Source organism: Chrysemys picta, chromosome 3 (assembly GCF_011386835.1).
Source record: "Chrysemys picta bellii isolate R12L10 chromosome 3, ASM1138683v2, whole genome shotgun sequence".
NCBI classification, from domain to species: Eukaryota; Metazoa; Chordata; order Testudines; family Emydidae; genus Chrysemys; species Chrysemys picta.
In genome coordinates, this window is record NC_088793.1 from 101,112,888 (window position 1) to 101,134,708 (window position 21,821).

Below are 21,821 nucleotides of genomic sequence, written 5' to 3' on the forward strand. Positions count from 1 at the left end.
AGCAAAGTTCGCTCTGAAGGCAACAGAAACAGCCTCGAGCTGTTTTCCTCTACCTTAGTGCAACCATTGCACTGAACATGGTTCAGCCCTTTTGCAAATATGCCATAATGACCACAAGGTGTCAGTGTAATCTAAGAAGACAAGCTACTGTTCTAGTATTTGAAAAACTGCTCAACTGTAATCTCTTGAATCATAGGAAGATATTGAATGAGAGGTCACTGAAAAGAGAGATATAGCACGTGCTACGTACATAGTATGGGTTAGTTTAAGGATTTGAGGAGTTATTGCTTTGATCTTGAATCAAGGTACTAATATGAAAAATAAGTAAAAACTAGGTTAGAATATAGTGTATTTCTACTACACAGGATATAGAACAACATTGTATATCAAAAGTGCTCAAATATTGCCCCACCAAGGGCTGCAGTAACATACCTAAATTCTCACATAAAATAAAACCGAGCAGATTGCACTTGCCTTCATCTTTAACAGGGAAGGGCAGCCAAGTGAGACTACAGGTTCCTTCATTCTCCTGTGAGGAGCTGGATCCTCTTGTAGAAAGGTGCAGTTGTGTTAGCCCCGCAGGTCAGAACTTGGCTGCCTCTGGTGTCAGTCTATGAACAAAACACAAATTCCAGAATCTGTATAATGGGTTCTGATGAATATAAGATATATTTAAAAAAACTTTTTAGAGAACAAACAGTGAGTACCATTGAGAATTTGGAACAAATGTCTCTTATCTCTCAGAACCTTCTCCAAATGAAACATTAGACAGAGGTCTTATCAGCAGGCTTTGTTGTGGTTACTCATTTGGACTCAGTTACTATGGTGTAGCTGCCATGCCTGTCTGCATCCAGTCACTTGCTAATAAATGTGCAATTCATTGCTTCTAAATTGCTTTGGGATTTTCCATAAACAGTCTCTAATTTTCTCTTGAAACAAAAGGTACCTAAAAGCAAAATAAAAGAACTTTCATTTGTGTTCTGCTTATTAAAAACCCATCTACAATAGCTGCACCTAAAATGTTTCTACTAGCTTCTACCAGTTTGATGGAATTTCTTATACACCTAAGGGGAATACTGTTAGAATGTACTAAATTTTATCTTATTAAGTAATAATTACTGATATACAAACAAATATTAAGTTATAAAGAACTCTATTCTCTAGCTTTATCTGCCTATATTACTACACAGTATTTATACAGGAAGCATAAGGTTATTGCCATAAGAGGCGTACAGTCAAAGAGTTTGTCTACATAGAAAGTATTGCCACTTGAATTATACCAGTTTAGGTAAAGCAGTGAGCCTCCCATAGTGTGGGTGTAGTTATACTGGTATAAAAGTGCTTATACTGGTATAGTTTATTCTAGGCCATGTCTATGCCACAGAGCCGTGGCCAATATAACGATGCCAGCAGAGCCTCCTCGTGTAGATGAAGTATAAGCAGGCAGATGGAGTTCTGCCAGCATAGCTACACCACCTCCCTAAGGACAATAGCTCAGCCAGCAAAACTTCATAGTGTAGACCAGGCCCCTGTTCGGGAAGTGAAATAAACTATATATTGTAAGGTACCTTTATGCTGTTACAACTGCATCATGTGTCTGCACTAGGATTTATACCAGCATAACTGCTGGATTTTAAAAAAATCACACTCCTAGCAGACAGTAATGCCAGTGTCTCTGTAGTATAGACTGCTCTAAGAGTCTGCCCCTGCATCCCTTACTCATATGAACAACCCTGTTGTCTCCACCCCTAACTCATTTTCCAATACTCTGTAATATTACTAATGAAATGTCTGCATTTTCTCTTCATGCCTTCTTCATGTCTCCCTTTCCACCCTAAAGTTGTCCCTTTTGTTGTTCTCTTTATCTAATTTGAGTCCTGGTCCCATTGAGACGATGCAGTGGTAATAATGCCTGTACCCGATCTACACTAGTGGTTTGACTAGTGCAAGTGCTGGTGCATTTCCACCACTGCTAGATCTCTAGCGGGAGAGTAACTGAAAATCTTCAGTGGAGATGAAGCCATACAGTGAAGAATTTAGGAACTGCTTGAGAGTCTAGAGGATGTTCTGCTCAAAGATGGTATTGAAATAGTGACTGCAATGAAAGAACTTTTTGCTCATCGGCTGCATCTTGGTATGGGTATGTGGTATGCACAGAGGAGGAAAGGAGAGATTTCCATTCAGTGACACCATGCTGAGAACGTAGTAAAGCAACCCTTATAAAACCATGTAAGCTTGTCCATGGTGCAGCTTACACCATTACTACCACCAGGTTGTGAATTACACTTACAAATTTACTAGTCTAGACAAAACCCAAGATGAAACTGATGGAAAAATCCAGTGCAATTCATTCAGAGGCAGCCACAAAAATAAGACAATCTAGCATGCTTCATTAACTCTTACAGAGACAAGGTGAGTGAGGTAATATCTTTTATTGGACCAAATTCAGTTGGTGAGAGAGACAAGCTTTTGAACTACACAGAGCATTTCAGGTCCTTTTAAGCTTGAAAGTTCCTCTCTCACCAACTGAAGTTGGTCCAACAAAAGATATTACTTCACCAACCTTGTCTCTGTAATATCCTTTGAACAGCACAGCTGCAACACTGCCTCCGTTAACTCTTGGCATATCAGATGTCACAAATAGATAATTTAATCCAATAGGTGCAGATAGCTATTTCACCTTGGCACAAGTCTAGCCTTAGAAGAATGTGTGCAAATGGACAAAGGGCAGATGCTATTTCCCCCCCCTGTAAATCGCTCACATTTCCATTGTGCTGTGTCTTCTCACATATATGGTACCCGGGAGAATATACATTTGGAAGAGAAGTCAAAACAATGGTACTTTGCCACTGAAAACAAGAAACTCCACTGCTGAAATAGCTTTAGGGGACAATTCAAGAGTAGAATTTTTAGTGAGATGAAAATAAAGTAACAAAGGCCTTGGTTGTGCTGCGTATGTGCAGAGCATCACAAAGGCAGGCATGGAACTGCATTGTGCCAAAGGGAGCCTTAGCTGTACCCTATTCTGGGGTGCAGCTCCTACGTCCACACTATGAGGATGACTGTCAGATGGGTAGACCTATGGGCCTGCCTCTTCCCCTGTCCTATCTTACCCTCATTGGGATACTGTGGAGTCCTAGGAGAGTAGAGACAGAGCAGTCTACACGTTCCCTCAAAAAAAGGGGCTGCAATTCTATCTGACTTTTACCTGGTGGGTTGGGGGAGGCTGTTCATGATCTTGTTTGCCCTCATTTCTTTCCTCCTCTGCCCTGCAGGTAAGGCCATGCACAATTTGTTCAGAAGTTCTCAGGGTGTTTAATGCTGGCTTAAAATGCTCTTTAGTAAAAAAACTACACCACTCCACTCAGCAGTACCTGGTAACACATTTGGAAGAAAAGCCAAGAAACAATGTGTCATGTATATTGAACTACCCCCTCACTCCTAACCTCTCTAGCTCAGCAAGGCACCCAGCTTGCTCCATGCATGGCTGTGACTTACCTGTTCTCTGTTGATAAACAAAGGACTTCCATCTTTGTGGTGGTCAGTCTTCACCAACACTAAACTAACTAATAAATCATTGAGCATAGAGTCTAAAAAAGGATTGGCCATTTATATAGATATCAGAAACAGCCACAGTTATAATATAAGGGATTTAAACACAAAAACCCAAAACAAACGGTAAGAGTTCTGAAAGGCATCTGCACTACTTGTGCTTCAAGGCACGAACCAAAGTTATAACTTATTCCATAACTAAAACCCTGTGTCTTTGTCTGAAACAGCTGGTACTGGCCACTGTCAGAGACAGGATTTTGGACTAGATAGACCACTGGGGTGGTCTAGACTGGCAATTCCTATATTCCTAAATGAAAAATAAATACAGGGTTTGGTTTGGGGAGAACAAACGATTTTATCCTACTTCATCTTCTGGTACATTATATTGGGCCAAATCCTGAAGTCCTTACTCAGTTAAAAGTGAAGCCATTGGGTGCCTTGTCTGATTAAGGATGGAGTAAAGACTTCAGGATTTTTCACACTGTAATTTGAGAAATAAAGGGATATTTAGCACTGTAACATATTACAGTATCATTCTTTAATAATATGTCTAACATTTTTCTGGATATTACATATCTCTAGGGTTAAAGCTTGAGTAGCATATTAATATTTCAAAGGCTTATTTTCTGAATTATATACAACTACATTTTGCTTATCAGCCACAACAACTTCTCAGTTGCCTAGTAGGTTATAATTTTAGCCATTCACAATATGTTTTCCTATGTAATTCAGCTAAATTTCCAAATTCTTGTGTTCATCTCAATAACGTATTACCCTGCTTGTCCACTAGATGCCAGTCTCTGTCTTTTCCTGATGTGGAAGTACAGCATTAGATGATGCAGAGAAGAATATCTCTGAGACTAACAAATTTATTTGGGCATAAGCTTTCGTGGGCTAAAACCCACTTCATCAGCTGCACGGAGTGGAAAATACAGCAGGCAGGTATATATACACAGTACATGAAAAGATGAGAGTTGCCTTACTGAGTGGGGGGGTCAGTGCTAATGAGATAATTCAATTAAAATGGAAGTGGGCTATTCTCAACAGTAGAATACTAAGGGAGGAAAAATCACTTTTGTAGTGGTAATGAGGCCAATGTAATCAGGGTGTCCCATTTCAAACAGTTGACAAGAGTAACAGTAGCGGGAAATCAGTAAGGGGAAATTAGTTTTTGTAGTGACCCATCCACTCCCAGTCTTTATTCAGGCCTAATTTGATGGTGTCCAGTTTGCAAATTAATTCCAGTTCTGCAGTTTCTCGTTGGAGTCTGTTTTTGAAGTTTTTTTGTTGAAGAATTGCAACTTTTAAGTCTGTTATTGAGTGTCCAGGGAGATTGAAGTGTTCTCTGACTGGTTTTTGAATGTTCTAATTCTTGACGTCTGATTTGTGTCCATTTATTCTTTTGCATAGAGACTGTCCAGTTTGGCCAATGTGGCAGAGGGGCATTGCTGGCACATGATGGCATATATCACATTGGTAGATATGGAGGTGAACAAGCTTCTGATGGTGTGGCTGATGTGGTTAGGTCCTATGATGGTGGCAAGGGACAGCAATGCCTCTCTGCCATGTACATTGGCCAAACCAGACAGTCTTTATGCAAAAGAACTATGGTAGTCTAACCCAGCTGAGGATCTGGCCCCGTTGTATAAATCAGTTACACGCTTTTTTTTTTTTCTGAAAAGGAAAAAGTTCGTGTTAGCTGCTGAAAGCTAGTAAAAATCTTTCTATACCTTTCATAGGATTAACTTAAAAAGACAAGCAAATGTTTGGAGTGCATTTCTCTTTCTGACCCAGCCAGTTTTGCCTGAGTGATAAATGCAGGCACCTCGAATCTAAAATCTTGTCTACACCAGAGAAAATGCACAGTGCTATGAACCTTTTGGTTCTTATAGCATGATTATAAAATGCCTTGCATCCCTACCCATAAGTGTTTCCAGTGGCATATATACCATATCAGATTGGACTTGCTCTTGGCAAATCTAAATACCATTTCAGTGCTAATGGAGATAGCTTGCTGGTGTAACAGGACAAACAGTTAAATATTCCTCTTCTTTTTGTCTTGCAGTGCACCTGAAGCTTTTCAAGATCTTCCAGAATTCACTGCTTCTGGCATATATTCTGGGAGCTATGGGGGAAGTACCCAGAGGCCACTGAGACTGAAATGGCTTACATTAGAGCACACCATTGTTTATGGGGGGCAAAACTGCAACAATGCAGAACACAAGTCAGCATGATGAGTGTGAGCATACTCTATCTATGTTTCATTTGGGAATGGTTCAACTTCCTAGAGTAGACATGGCTTAAGGGTAATTAGCAGCTGAAGGGCCAGATCCTATAATCTCTCTCCTAAATTCCTACAATCTGCTTCTGCTCACCTAATGGTCAATCCGCAATACAATTACAGCTGTATCGAAATCCAATTGCCAAGAGTTATCTTCTGACACAGGAACAATACAGTTTCATTCTTCTAGTGCAGATGTGACATTAATCATGTTCCTGAATTCTGTTAAAGCATTGAATGTGTCAAGAGCTTTAGCACACTTTGGGGAAAGGTTCCCTGAAGAAATTTCTGGTATTTCCTGGTTCCAGTCAGACTGAAAATACTGTAAGAATGTGGTGGTTTTTGGTACTTCCATTTATGGGCATATGTGAATTAGAGGGAGGGGAACAAGTGGAAAATGGGACCAAAAAATGTTAACTGAGCTACTTTTCTCAGATTCTCCTTGGTTTTGGGGCAAAGCCTTGCATTGGTATTTCATCCTAACTGGCTGGACAATTTTTTTTTTTTGTAACTACTTCCATATGGAGGCATATAAAGTATACTACCTCATGAATGAGTTAAAGCCACATTTTAGCTTTGTTTCTAAAGAAGCTGGGGATTCAGGGATAGGGTACAAAGTCAGGAATGTGGGATCAAGTTACATGTTGTCATGGAATATTCCTGTTCTTTTACTTGTTGTGTGTCGTTAATTTTTAGCATAACAGCTAGAGTGCTTTCTTACAGCACAGTGTTTGGTAAAGACGTTACGCTACAAGAAGGAATGCAAATGACCTAACTGCTGTTTGCTATTTCTAGTCGTGTGTCCAAAAGCCAATTTTCTCAATTGACTCCCTTTCTTTGTGATTCAAACAACTGGATTCTGTTCAAAAAGCTTATTTGTTCCTATGTGGTTACAGATCATTAAAAGTGGCTCATTCTTGAAGAGGTTCTTAATAGGTGTCTTCTGGATGTTTGTTAGTTATGAGGAATCTGACAAAATTCCATCTGGAGAACAATGCCTGCCTCATATGATGGGGATGTAATCCATGTCTGTAGTTCACATCTGCATTGTGTTAGAATGCTGAGCTGCAAACCATGTAAATGCATCATGGATGCCCATGGAACAAAATACTGAAATGGGGAAAGTAGCTCATGTTTTTTGACAAGTCAGTTGACACTCTGGTCTACAGCCATATAGATTGCTTCTTCTAATGCCTAACTGAGTAATGTTCATTAAATCAGTGTCAAATAAGTGGTGGCATTCTAATTACTATAGTATTAATGTAGCAGAACATTCATTGGAATGAATATACTTAAATACAGTAAACAAAAGTTTTTTAAAAATGCTGTCACATCAAATCCATGTGGTAGAGCTTTCTGAAGAAGCAAACTAGATGGAAACTGATTTTTTTAAAATTATGTTACTTCCTTTTTACCGCCCCATTCCTAGAACATGATTCCTGTTATGGTCACTTTCTGCTTTTACTGATCTCTAAATCATAAGCATGAGGGCAGAAAGCAGGGAACAATATTAAGGTTGGGTGGCCTACATTTTAACCTATTTTTACTCTTAGGATTCCATATAATTTAAACATGCACTTCTTGATTCCAGAAAATGTGTGTGTCTTCGGAAGGAAGTGCTACAACAATACGATGCATAATTACATTCCCATGAGGCCCTGCAACAACGTATTCAGGATACTGGGTTTCTCTATTAATATGGCTGCACCGATCTACGTTACAAAATGGCAGTCGTGATCTTGGGGCGAGAGAAATGCAGATCTTAGTGTATTACAGTTACATATGACATTGTTGACTTTTTACATAATACGTAAGAGGAGAGCCACAACTTGTCAAGCAACTTATAATAAGCATCACTTTTGCCACTTATGACCTCTAGTGACAACAGTAAGTGTTCATTAGAAATGTAACAACATAGGGAATTTTCATCCATTTACAGTATTTTATTTTTACTAAATTTGAACTTTTTTTTATTAGGAACACTAACAATGTCAAACACCAAACCTCTAGGGTCACTACTCCCATCACCTGCTTATTAGACAGTGATTATCTTTTCAACTTTAGAGCATTTACAGTGACAACTGTGGCTGAAGTCCAGGTATGTTTTTGTCTTTCAGGTAGAAATGACAGTTCTGCTATTATTGGAGGAGGTGGGATGGAACTGAGTTAGTGGTTGCCTAAACAGTCCTTCTGGTTATGTGAATGTAGAGTGTTTCCAGAGTGAACAGAGAGCTGCTACACCATATTCATAACCTGCAAGGAAAATACTGGAGAGTCAGAGGAACTATTAGAGGCAGAGGATACCCAAAATATTTCAGATGGGCACAGAAAACCACTTCCTCATACCAGCTGCATTCCTGACATTTTTGAGAGGAAGGGGAAATGCTTCTGGGGCCCTATCCAGTGTCTACTGATCTCACTGGAAAGAGTCTCATTGACGTCAACAGGCTTTAGGTAACCCCAGTTAGTCTGTCATTAATGCAGACTTGGTGTAGTGTCCAGTTGATCCAAGTTCCAATTGAAATCAGTGGCCATCTGAGGGTGCTCAGCATATTGCTTTTTTTCAGCTGACACTCTTGTCTAACTGCCCCAGGGAAACGCTGGACTAAACTTGGCTTCCTGAAAGTGATTGTTAGAAAGTACCTGGATATCTGAAACAAGAAAATGCTTCAAATGCTGAAGTTGGTTTTCAAGTTCCTACTTTTAATAGGCAAGAGTATAAAAATGTATGTTACTCTGATGACGGAATTAACACAGGGTTGAAGTTCATAGCTAGTATTTGGGGTACAGATGGCTCATCTCTTGACTTACTTGGTTTTGCTTACCTAAGATGGGTTTTAAGATCCCAGCCGGCACCTTTTAATAATACCTAGCTCCCTTCATCAGTTGATCTCAGAGTGCTTTACCAAGGAGGTCAGTATCACCATTTTACCAATGGGGAAAACTGAGGCACAACAGTGAAGTAACTTGCCCAAGGCCACCCAGCAGACCAGAGGTAGGACCAGGAATAGAATCAAGGTCTCCTGAATCTCAGTGCAGGGCTCTATCCATTAAGCCACATTATTGTCTTCATACAAACAAAAATCCCACTGGCTCTTCAATGGAAGTTTTACCAAAGTAAAGACTTCTTGATTTGACCCCAAAAATGAGACACAGTTTCAATTTAATGATGCTTTAAAAATATTCCCTATAATTTAGCTCAGAAGGAATCTAGGTGCTTAACTATTAAAAAAGTCCAGTAACACTGAACAGCTTACATAGATGTTGCATAGCATAGTGCTGAGATACCATCATGACAGACATAAAAACCTAGATAGCTGAAGTCTAAAGCCACTTAGTGCTATAACATACATGCCCTAGTTACTGATGAACCAGCTGTGCCTTAACAGTGTTGAGTTCAACCCTCCAGGACCCCTATTTAAAGTTTGAACGACTAAATGCCCCCTCCCCCATCTTTCATTGACCTATCTGTGATTATGAGCTGGCGAGTTTATTGTATTGAAAGAGATATGAAGTTTAATTCTCAGTGTATTGATTTCTGGGGAACAAAAACCAAAAAACCCACCAACAAAACATTGATTTTTATATATCACAAAATAAACCCTTGTATTGACGAATATGTAGGAAGGGAGGGGGATAGTGTTGGGCAAATGAAATTCCAAGTCATTTATATAAAAAATATAATACTTTATTTTCAACTAGAAAGGTGCAAACATGTAACTTTTGGTCACACTTCTCAACAAATAAACTGTTCAAAGAACAGCCACGGTCAAAGAAAGAAACAAATGCTCTCAGGTGGATAAACTGATCAGCTACAAAAGAGCCATTCATTTTACTTAAAGCCATTTGTTCACTAAAGCTGAGGCAACCATATTTTTACCATACAAATGGAGGTTTCCCAAGGATGCAGGCACCTCATCTTTAGCAAACAATCTGTCTTGATTTTGATTCACTGGTCACCCTAACTGAACAATTTCCATTAGAGGATCTATTTCATGCTTTGAATGCATTGTCAGACAAGCTTTACGTCCTACCTATTTCTTTCAAAACAAACAAAAAAAAGCTAACATTAAAGTATCAAAGCATTAACAAAGGCACAAAACTTTAAATTAATTTAGATAACTGTACATATATATACAGTATTTACAATATTAATAAAAATCTAGCTTGTTACAGGCAAATTAACTGCCACAAGCTGTCCAGTCAAATAGACATGATTCTGATTCTTCTTGAACAAGTCATTTGAATCAGTGTCAAAGCTGAAACATTACAGTCCTGACCAACAGAACACATTTTACTTAGCACCTTGCTGGGTAATGATTTACATTCCCGCCATTGCTGTCACTCAACCAGTGTCAGCACACATGCTAAGGGTCTCTTCTTCAATTGCACTACTAGGTGGAACACATGTTACCATACTAAGGGAACATTGATCTTCCTGCATATGCCCCCTAGTACGCCCTAAACACCACTCCATGAACAGTGTCCTCTGAAGCTGTGCTTTGCTGTGGTCCCATGAGCCATTTTACTTTCTTCTTCAAACCAATGTTTGGGGTCGGAAGACAATTTGTCTTAAGTCACATGGAACAGTCTGAACTTTTTGGAAACAGATTTAAATACTTTGTGCTATCGAATCATGTTTACAAAATGAGATGCCAATCAGGTCAAGTTGAGAGCCTAGTGTCTCCTGCTTTATGCCATGTCTCCATACATCTTTCGGTAGTACAGAGACTCAAAGATGTCATTGTCTCCAGGGCAGTTGTAGTGGCATGCACAGGTCTTGATGAACATCATTCTCCTCTTCATGACCTCACCGTCAGGGCATTTGAACTCCACAGGAAGAGTGGCTGTTCTGTGGGGGGTGCAGCAACGTCCATCAGTGCAGACCCCACAGAATTTAGCTCGATAGGTCTTCACACTGGTACAGCCGGAGAGCTCAAACTTGATGGGCTTGGAGATTTTGGGGGTGCGAATACACTTTTTGCCTTTCTGTGGGGCAACAAATGAAAAAAGTTTAGAAGCCTTATTTAAAAGATTGTACAATTTCCATTCATATTTCTATCCATTAATTTCATCCTGTTATTATATGCAAAGAGGTTAATACTCTGATCCTCATGAAGGTTTCACATTCAAACAAGACAGTTTAAATAGTGTTCAAATTGTATTATACTTATCTAATGGCTAAAATAGGTGCATTTATGTATAACAATTCTTAAATATTCACTACTGGGATGAGACCTTATATAATATTTACTTGGTTCTGAAAGTGGATAAGTTAGAGCTATACATCTTCTGTAAAACTGGGTCTATGCTGAAACATCCTTAGAAGTGTATATAGATGGCATATTTACCTTGATGTTTTCCTCCAAGTCTGCCTCACAAGGTCTGACCATGCAGAGTCTGCTTTGCTTCTCCAGTCTGCAGAAGGCATTGTCATTGGTGACTCTGGTGGAGATGCCCATTCCACAGGTCTTTGAGCAAGCACTCCATTCCGTGGTCTGGACCAGGCAGTTGGCACGCATCATCATTGCCTGGTCAGGTCCATAAGTGTCTTCTGGTCTGTAAGCTGTGGAGCACAGGTCAACAGGATGAGATTGTGGCAGAGAGAAATAGTGCAGATGCTATCCTCTCAGTGTATTAATGTTGCACAAACGTAGGATCATATTTATCCTTGGTGTGATTCCACTGAAGGCACTGGAGTCACATCAGGGCTGAATCTGGTCCATTAGGATAATCATCACTGCATTATGTATTTCAATCTACTGCATTGGCAGGCCAACAACATTCATTAAGATCTCAACTCACCAGCTAGAGCGGGTCCAACCGCCGTCTGTTCTCGGAGCTCATCGCACACCCATTCCTCGCAGCACTTCCCAGGGAGCTTAACTCTTCGTGGGGAAGGACAGTCTGGACTGGGCAGCCGGACATCCATGCTGCACAGGGGCACGCACCCCACCGCCCCGTCGAGGCAAGTGCACTGGTATTTGCAGCTGCTCTGGAAGGACTCCCCGCTCCTGTACACCATCCCTCCGAACACACAAGGGGCGCCGTCCCGAGCTGCAGACAGTGAGAGGGACAGCCGGACATAAGCACTCCGGGAAAGGCAGCAGCCCAGCCATTCGCGTTGCCACTGTGGGGAGGGCGCGCAGCAGGAGCTGGGGGAGCCGTAGTTTCCACGGCTCCTGCTGAGTGGGAGGAGGCGGGAATGACAAGATCACCGCTGTGCAATGGAGCTGTGCCCTGTAGAGAGAACACACTCTCCCATGGAAGGCAGCCAGAGGGGGGTTGGGCATGAATTGGACGGGGTCACTTTTAAAGGCTCTAGCACCCCAGATCTCGGCCCTCCCCGCTCACTGCCGCCCCCGGCGGGGAGAAGCAGAGCCCTCCGGACTCCACTTACCGGTGCACACGCCGATCTTGCGGTTGGCCGGCGAGCCGAAGTCGCAGAAGAGCCCCTTGTGGTGGTCGCAGGGGTCCCGCTCGGTGCACAGCTCGCCCAGCTGCTTGGCGCACACCCTGCAGCAGCCGCAGCCGTCCTGCACCAGGCTCACCCCAGCCGGGCACATGGGCGGCGGCCCCGCCCCGCACTGACACTGCCCGCTGCAATCCTGGCCGGACACCTCCTGCAGAGAGAAGGAGACGGGAGGGGGTCAGGGGAGCCCGGCTCGCTGCGCTTCGGATCCCCGCGTCCCCAGCGACCCTCCCTCCAGTCCTTCAGCTGGGGAGGCGGGCGAGGGGGGAGGCACTTACCGAGCAGAGGAGGGCGACAAGCAGCGCCACGGCGAAGCTGCTGGGTCCCATTCGTGCGGCCATGCTCGGCAGCGGCTCTCGGCAATAGACGGGGCAAAGGCTCCTCGGCTTGTCTGTCCTGCGGGCGGAGGGAGTTCGAGTCAGTGGGCCGTGGTGTTGAGCTGGGTTCCCTGTCTGCTGTCCGATCGCCTCGCGAAGTTCCCGTCTCTCTGGCAGGAGAGTTGTTCTATGGGTCTGAAGCAGGGAGCCTGGTTGCTTTTATACACTCCAGGCGCCCCGGGCTCGCCAATCGGCTGAATGGAGTCCTACACAAACAGCGACATTCCTGACATTCCTCCCCACCTTCCTGCCTCATCAACTCGCACCGGATTGATCCTGACCCCTTGACACTCAGCATTCCTCCTGTCTGCAAAAGCTGGCACACTTCAGCACACAAAAAAGGCGCTGTATTTCCATCACCAAATGGCATTTCCCCCCTTCCAGCCTCATACTCCTGATTTTATATGATGTAAAATACTTTTTAAAATTATTTTTAGATGACAAACCTCTGTTTCAAACTACTTTTGCTTTGCCCACCCTACCTCCAAATTACATAAATCGTATTAACAGGCACTTCACTACAAGATACAAACTCCTGGGAATTCTGAACCAACTAAGACGTCTTAAATATCTATCGGGACTGGATACATTTGAATCACCACCAGCAGCCCTGGTAACAAGAAAGGAGCTGTTTTAAAACCCACAGGAGTTCAGAAGAAACTGCATGTAAAATCTGTTATAAACTCAGAATTCTTCATTACGGAAGGATAAACTTTTTCATACTAACGATTGCTGCTGCTGCTTATAATATTATCTGAGAAGGTGTAATTTAGAGGGAAAGTTACTGGTGATCAAGTTTATTGGCTTATAATAGCTGAGACTAATTTGCTATAATTAAAAATTAACCTTTTACTTGGATGGGAGGTTCCATTATTCTGTCTTTTAAGGAAGCACATTCTTTGATATTAAATTATTCCAGAGAAAAATACTCATCAATAGTAGATAAGAATCTGTTGTTCGATTCAACACAAGCGATTAATGCTGTGACAGGCAGCTACTTCAAGTGGGGGGGGGGGGGGGAAGCAGGGAGAAAGGTTGTGGGGATGGTTGCTAGGAACAACCATGGGAATTCTTTTTCTTTCTTTTTTTTTTCTTGGCTAGAAAATACAAGACACTACTAATTTTAAAAGGTGGATTGCTCTCTACTGACTTATTTAGAGAGTGGGTGACTAGCCTTCCCTAGATACACACTTTTTCAACGTTGGCAACCAGTTTTGGAGCACTGAACACTCTGGGCATTTTGTTACTACCAAAAAAAGTCATAATTATATCATGAGGATTGGTTATAAATTGAGTCTGTGTGTTACTGAATCATACTGAATATTTGAAATGTGTTCCTTTCCCAATAGATGTTCTCTATGAATAGAGAGAGTGCCTATTTACCCTGAAATACTTGGCACAATGAAGTGAGGCTGAAGTGTGGAAGAAGTGTCTCTTATTTCCCACTGCCTGCTTGCAGCTGTCATCGGTGAGTAACACATTCCTAGGGCATCTCTGCTTCCCTCTTGCTGATTATGCCTCGTAAGATTAAAAATCAGTTTGGCTTGTCACCAAACCCTGTAGTTCTTAAGTATCTTGGTCCTTATTAAATAATCATGAACCACGTTGTTCTTATTTATTTCAGCAGGAAGGATGGCTTCCCAATCCGGCATCATTTGTCTGTGCAGTGATGTCATGTTGATTGACCCCAGCTTTAACACAATGAATGCCAGCATGTTGACTTTTGACCTGTTTAAGTATGCTTGTGTTTATTGAGACAGACAGAGTTAATGCACTTTGTTAGGCAAATTGAAGTCTAGTTGATGGATATTTTTAAAAAGATGTTTGCATATAACCACTCCCTCCTCCCACACTTTCACACTTGTGATACAGCAACATGGAATTACAATTTTACTAAATTCAGAAAGTGATCTCATCTCTTCTACTGAATTTTAACAGACTGAATCAGTCCAATTCCATTATAAATAACATCAGTCGCAAATGGTTATTTATGTTATCAACAATTCACACTCTGGGCCTAATTTTCAAATATAGTGGCCTTTATGAGAAACCTTAATCCTACTTTTGGATGCTCAGATTGATACTTGGGCTAAATTCTGTCCTCAGATACATACAGCACTGGCTTGTTGCTTTTCTGAGGGCAACATTTGACCTTTAGGCATGTTAATGGCCATTCTATAGACCCTATCCAGTTTTTATGGAAACGAATGGTAATCTTTTATTAACTTTAATGGGAGTTAGACTGGGCTGTAGTACTGAGGTGCTGATCTGAATGCCCAAATGCAAGATTTGATTGTCCTGTTTAGACACTAGCATATGAAATTTGGGTCAGTTATGTGGTAGCTGATCTGTGAAGAGTGGTGAAATGATAAACATAATCTCTCCTGTGTGTGTGTGTAACTTCCATTAATGTCACTGGGGAGACTGGGTATGTGTGGAGGGGAGAATGTACCTCAAAATCTCTCTAATTTAAAAATCCAATATTCTATATTGTACTGCAAAAGTGTATTTATCTTCTGGCACTCCTCTTTGCCTTCAAATTAAGGTTCTTGGCACTCCTCTTTGCCTTCAAGTTAAGATTATACCATTGCTTCTGCTAAAAATCCCAATTTTTCATAAAGAAAGTATATCTTTGCTATTTAAAAAAATCCAGAGGAATAGTTATGGTAAATATTACATTTCCAAACTTCTGAAGCTTCCCAAAATCCATATTTACCTAAAGACTGTGATGACCCCAGTACTGGGTAAATAATATGCATACCAAACTATGTATAACATGCATACCAAAATGCAAATGTAACCAGGTAAACAGACTGCCTTTTAAAAATGCCTAAATATGGTAGGAGATCATCAGAGAGAGGCTCTAGACATGTTTCATAGCTTTCTGTGTAAGATTTTTTTTCAGAGAAATAATTTTTTTATTAAACAAAAACCTAAGAAGTTCATTGACAGAAAAAGTATGTTTTAAAGTAACAAAACACCAGAAAGCAGGAAATCCAAAGTGAAGGGCCAAGTCTGTCCTTAATTCAAATCACATAATGGGCCAAATACAGCTGTCCTCATCCATCTGTTGTTCATTGTCTTCAGTAAGAGTTTGGCTGCAGGACTAATTCTGTGCTCCCTGTGTAAATTGGGAGTAACCTCACTGGAATCTAAGATGTTTCATCAGTGTAAATATGCCCAGAATCCAACCCTGCAGAATTTGGCTTCATGTTGTTTTATTTCTTTCACTGTTTATAAATGACTCATCAAGTGTGTGTATGTGTGTGTGTGTGTGTACATGTACAGGGGAGGAAGTAAAGTGGAAATAGGGGCTTCTTATAACATTACGCTTCTCTTTCCTTATTATATAATAGGCTATATCCTTATTGATGAACAGTATGTCATGGTTTGAAGAACTACATCTTGGAGTTGATTCATAAAAGGTTAAAATGCACTAATATTGAGTTATATACAGGTGTTTATACAGCAAATGCTTTTTAGCCAGTATATTTTTTCTGGTGAAATGAAGAATTCACTATGTTGGCAGCACAACCCTATTGACACAGCTATACCCGGTATGTGTGTGCCTACATCAGCTTCAGTTGGTACAGTTCCTTTGGTTAAGTCTTGTAAAATGTACAGGTGTGGATATGCTACATTCCTTCCCTTATGTTTTTCCTTTTTTTTTCCTTCCCCCCAAAAAGTTCACTTGATCAAGTATCAGACATACTGAAACCTGGCAGGACTACAGGAAAGTGGCTAGACTTGGAGTGTTTGTGTACTTAAAGAAGGAATCTTGCACATTTTCAACTTTCAGTCTCAGATATTTTCTTATAAGAGCAATTGGAAGTCTGAGCCAGCCCTCAAAGCGGAAATCAATAGCTCCCAGAGAAACATACCCAAGGAATGTGAATCTGATCCAGGAACCATACGCAATGCACATACAGTACTGTCTTCCTTATAGGAAGTCTGGCCGTATATGGACATGTGTACCCTGAGCTATTTTTCATCATGATGGTCTTGTAGTTGGCTATAGACATTTCTAGTTTGCCTCAGGTTTAACGATGTACATTAATTTCCTTCCCCAAAAGCCCTCCAGAATATTTCTTAAATTGTAATAAATATTATCCTAAAATCCTAAGGGATCCAGTTAAACTTACAGCAACATGTATTTGTTTAAAATAAAGACTTGCTGTGCTACTGCAGAAGTGGAAATGAAGTAAAAATAAAAAGCTCTACTCTGTCTTGAATTTGCTGCCCTTCTGTTTGTCTTTCTTAGAATTCATGTGATGACTCATTCTGTATATCCACAGGTATAGAAAGTGCTCAGGTACAATAACTGCTACAGATTCACAACTTTTTGCGGCGGGGGGGTTCATGAGCTAGTGAATTTGCGAAGGCAGAGAAAAATGGAGAGAAAACACTTCTTTTTCCTAAGAACTGTCAAGCAGCTTTTCCATGTTTTCCATCTAATTTATTCCATCTGTATAACTATAATACTGTGGGCTAGATCCTCATCGGTGTACATTTTCTTAAATGAAACTTCACCAATTTACACCCGCAAATCCTGCCAATGAGATTTTACTTGTTAATGGCATTAACTCTTCTTAGAAGCATACAGGCAAAGAGAGACTGGATGGTGTGGGGGATGGCTTCTGACCTCCAAAGGTGTTTATTACTAAATTGCTGGTTCAAATCTAATACTAAAGACACAGAGTTAGATTCTATGTTGATGGAACTTCTTTTTGAAATCAAAATCACCAGCAGAGAATTTGGCCTCAAATTGTTACCCCGGAGACCAGTTGTGGAATTAAGTAGTGTTCAGCAGCATGAGTAAGGCTATGCCATAATGTGTAACTCCCTATTCATAGACCTGAGTTCATTCTTATTCCTCAGTCATAAATATTGTCACTTAAATATGTGATATTTTATTACTTGAAGTGTCACTAGAAGGGTTGCTTTAAACTTCTGGCTTAATTTTCTGAAAAGTCACCACTGTTTTTCATGGACATGTGTGGTCTTAAAGTGGTAAAGTGATTACTGGAAATAAAATAATCTTAATCATGAGAGTATTCCAAACATATATAAAACTGTCTATGTTAAGTCAAGATTACCTTTAAAGTGAACTGAAAGGCATTTTATCTGCCAAGACCCAGGTCCAGAGCATCTGGATTTCCCCTGAAACATCTGATGGCACCATTAACAGTGGAGGGAGCTGCATTCATTGCACTAATGTAGATGTCAGAAATGTCATTAGTATTTGACGGGAAAAACAGAGCCCTTAACACAGGTCATGGCATGTGAGTGAGGAGGGAATTGACTCTCAATTATCAGGCTCTATTTATTCCCAGGTTTTGCTAGAGGGTATAGGATTTCCAGCAGTTGTAAGCCCAACTAGTGTGGGATTGCAATGACTCAAAACAATCCCTCCTCACCCTGCTTTGACAATGGCTTGAACAGTCCAAAAAAGTGAGTGGAGCTGGCTGAAGATGGGACATGCTATACCCGGTATGTGTGTGCCTGCATCAGCTTCAGTTGATACAGTTCCTTTGGTTAAGCCTCTGGATTCAGTTCAGTCCCCTAGGCAACCTTTGATGCCCTCTCCTGGAGGAACCCCTGGGGAGAGTGGTGATGGAAACACTACCTTCCCTCTCCTGAAGGCTAATGCCCTTGATGGCACAGCAGGAGAGTGCCCCCCTTCCTGATCTCCTACATCAGCAAATCAATCCCATTTTGTTTTAAAATGCATTTGCTCACATTTTCTAAAGTTTGCACATAAATTCTATTGGGGCCAAATCAAGGGTATTTTGCTGAGTTAGGCATGTAGGATGGGCCCCTTGTTGACATAACATCCTAGGAGTTCTTATTTCATGTACAATATTATTTTTAGTTCATTTTTAAACTTTAATGTCTTCCATTTGCAATATAAAGGATGTTGTGGTACGCATGAATTTCTCCTGCCGCTGTTCTTGTATGCTTCTTCTTGGTCCTGAATCACCCATTCTGGTATTACTGGAAGTCCTAGCATGTTGTAATAAAAACAGTGAGACTTGGTCACATCCCAAGGGAGGTCTGAAATCCATTGTGATCATTTTACTGCTCTGCATACCAAAGCCATTATGAATTTCTCTCTCTTACCCTTGCTGCAGGAGTGCGATTAGGACAATCTCATACATATTTGAGCAATATGCTCATCTGACAGAATGTTGAAAATAAAGGCCAAAATGTTTGAATGTGTGTCTATACCTAGGCACCTCAGTCCCTACTTAGACACTTAGGGAAAAGTGGCTAAGCTTCCAGAAAATTTTGCCCAATCAATAAACTATTGAGCCACAGAATGACAGAAAGTCATTGGGTCACCCACTCTGTCTCTGTCATTGAAAAAGAACAAGAAAAAGAAGAAAAACTGTTGCAAGAACTGATGGTTTGACAGTTTGATGCATAATGACAGTTCTGTGGCATCAATGAGACAGGAATGTCTGTTTTCAGGAGCTCTATCTGTGAATATCAAATTAACATACAGCAGTAACTTCCGTTGTAACTATAGAATTTATGTGCATATGTAAAGGTGGGAAAGTCTTATATGGACAATATGCTTATTTCTAGTGTTTGAACAATTTTGTTGATTGAAAATGATTGTCCCACACCCTCATCACTCTGGATCCTTTTTTTCTTTCTCTGTCTTAATAAAAATATACGGTGTCCCTTTAGGTCAAGTGATAGAGGCCGTCCTTTTGGAGGAAGGGCACTTGAACTCCATCCATAGAGTCATAGATTCCAAGGCCAGCCCAGAAGGGACCATTGTGATCATCTATTTTCGCATTTTGTGTAACTAGACTTGGAAGGATTAGGGTATTTTTACTGGTAAATATCAGTAAACATCAATTTCACTATACACACACAAACCCATGGAAACATATGTCCATCACTAATAGTAGAAATTTACAGATAGGCAAAGTAAGAAAAATGCTTCTTGAGTACTTATTAGAATTTGATTTTTATATCTTTTAACATGTGATGTTGACAGTTTATATTAGTAGATCCTTGTAGACTGCTGCAGTTTTAATTCTGGTTATAAAGCTTTTAACTTTTTGAAAACAAAGTCTACTGTCATTAAAAAAATGTTTTTTGCTGTGTTGTTGTAGCTGTAATGGTCCCAGGATATTAGCGAGATAACGCGGGTGAGGTGATATCTTTTATTGGACCAAATAGTGATAGCGACAAGCTTTTGAGCATACACAGAAGAACAACTCTATGTAAGCTTGAAAGCTGGTCTCTTTTTACCAACAGAAGTTGGTCCAATAAAAAATATTACCTCACCTACCTTGTCTCTCTTGTTAAATAATTTATTGACCCGCCCTGGTGTGTCTGATCCTCCTCCCCACCCTCCATAATTTCCTATAACTGTGAAATTTAAATTGGTAAAAATTGAAGATAATGCTTAAAAATAAACATCTATATTTTCCATCAAAATTATAAAAAAATAAAAATAGAATTCTACTAAGCCTGTTTATAACACAAGCCAAAGAACTCCCCCAGAATAATTCCAGTTGCAACTAGAGCATATTTTTTAGAAAAATATCCAGTCTTAATTTAAACATTGTTAGTGATGGAGTGTCCGCCACAACCTTTAGTAAATTGTTGCAATAGTTAATTACCCTCATTGTTACAAAAGTATGCTTTATATCCAGTCTGAATTTATCTAGCTTCAACTTCCAGACCTATTTGCGCTCTGCAGTTCAGAGTGGCCAGAAGAATAACAAGCAATAAGTCCTGGAGTCACAGATTGTTTACTCTGCCTCCATTAGCTGTTACTATCATACTCACTGACTCTGTGGGTGCTCTGGGGCTGAGGCACCCACAGAAAAAAAAATAGTGGGTGCTCAGCACCCACCAGCCACCTGCCGATCAGCTGTTCGGTGCCCCCTGCTGATCAGCTCTTCTGCAGCAGGCAGGGGGTGCTGGTGGGAGGGGGAAGTGTGTGTGGGGGGAAGAGGCGGAGTGAGGTGGGGCACTGGGGGAAGGGGTGGAGCAGGGGCGGGAAGAGGTGGAGTGAGGGTGGTGCACACTTGGGGAGGAGCAGAGCGGGGGAGGAAAGAGGCAGCTCAAGGGCGGGGCATGCTTGAGGGGGCGGAGCAGGGGAAGGAAGAGGCGGAGCGAGGGTGGGGCATGGGGAGAATGGACGGAGTGGGGGTGGGAAGAGGCGGAGTGAGGGTGGGGCCTTGTGGGAAGAGGCGGAGTGGGGGCAGGCCTCGGGGCAGATCGTGGGTGGAGAACCCATCCAGAAAAAGGAAAGTCGGAGCCTGTGATTAGGAGTGTAGGGTTTATGACTTACAGCTGAATAGTTCTGATTTCGTCTAGCAGAGGGGCAGTAGTGCATCCACACTATTACCAAACTTTGTAATCTTGCAGCCAAGACTAGATTACTGCAATGTGCTCTACTTGGGGTATTTCTGAGACACTCTCAAAAACAGAGGCTTCAGCTAGTGAAAAATACAGCAGCTTGCCACATTTGGAAATGAGCAGCTCTGCTCAGGTGTTGTGTGTTGGTGTATTGTTTGCTTCTGAGTGCAGTTTAAAGTATTGTTACCTATTAAGAACTAATGTTGTGCTCAGGGCTGTATAAGACACAACACTTCCTGCCCTGAAGATCTTAAAGAAAATGCAGATTGGCTGGGATTGCATTCAGACAGTCCTAAAATGTTCTGGTACCAAGTAATCGGATGCTCTACCTTTTTTGTTCCTGACTCTTCCTGGTAACTACAGTCTGAATCCCTCTTACTGTTTGATTACTTAAACTGAACTCTCTGAAACTGGCTTGGTCTCTGCACTGGAGGGCCCACAGTTTTGCAGTCTGGTTCCCTCTGGTGATCCACAGAGACCAAATTTGAGAGCTTCAGGGTATACTTAGGGCCTGGCCAGATTATCTTTCAATTAACAAATGGGGTTAAAACTGCAGCAGTCTGTGAGGATACTAATTTATGTTGTTGTGAAGTGGGGAGATGCCAAGGAAAATGGCAATGTCTATGATCTGTGTGTGTAATATATATTACACGTATATGAGTATATCTTCTTATGGTGATCCTTGTGAATGCCAGCTCTATTAGTACTCAGTATATTAGTGGCATCCAAATTGGTTGTCCATCATCACATAGAA

At 41.1% G+C, this 21,821-nt stretch overlaps 1 protein-coding gene and 1 long non-coding RNA gene across 3 annotated transcripts; one reads left to right on the top strand and one right to left on the bottom strand.

The window, feature by feature from the left end:
* Window positions 1–9,499: 9,499 nt before the first annotated feature.
* On the bottom strand, window positions 9,500–13,060 carry CCN2 (cellular communication network factor 2). Its single transcript, XM_005280285.5, has 5 exons — window positions 12,584–13,060; window positions 12,234–12,456; window positions 11,639–11,890; window positions 11,185–11,399; window positions 9,500–10,822 (listed from the first exon to the last, which is right to left on the bottom strand). Exons 1-5 carry the CDS (start codon window positions 12,644–12,646, stop codon window positions 10,526–10,528), a joined length of 1,050 nt encoding a protein of 349 aa, XP_005280342.1. The 5' UTR covers window positions 12,647–13,060; the 3' UTR covers window positions 9,500–10,525.
* LOC101931328 (uncharacterized) lies at window positions 13,053–16,914 on the top strand. 2 transcript variants are annotated; one of them, XR_010599654.1, is made up of 5 exons: window positions 13,053–13,348; window positions 14,032–14,150; window positions 14,307–14,418; window positions 16,039–16,107; window positions 16,369–16,914. It is a non-coding gene; the product is annotated as an uncharacterized LOC101931328 (long non-coding RNA). The 2 variants fall into 2 exon arrangements; XR_254694.5 differs by lacking the exons at window positions 16,039–16,107; window positions 16,369–16,914 and having other exon boundaries at window positions 14,307–15,937.
* The last annotated feature ends 4,907 nt before the right edge of the window (window positions 16,915–21,821 follow it).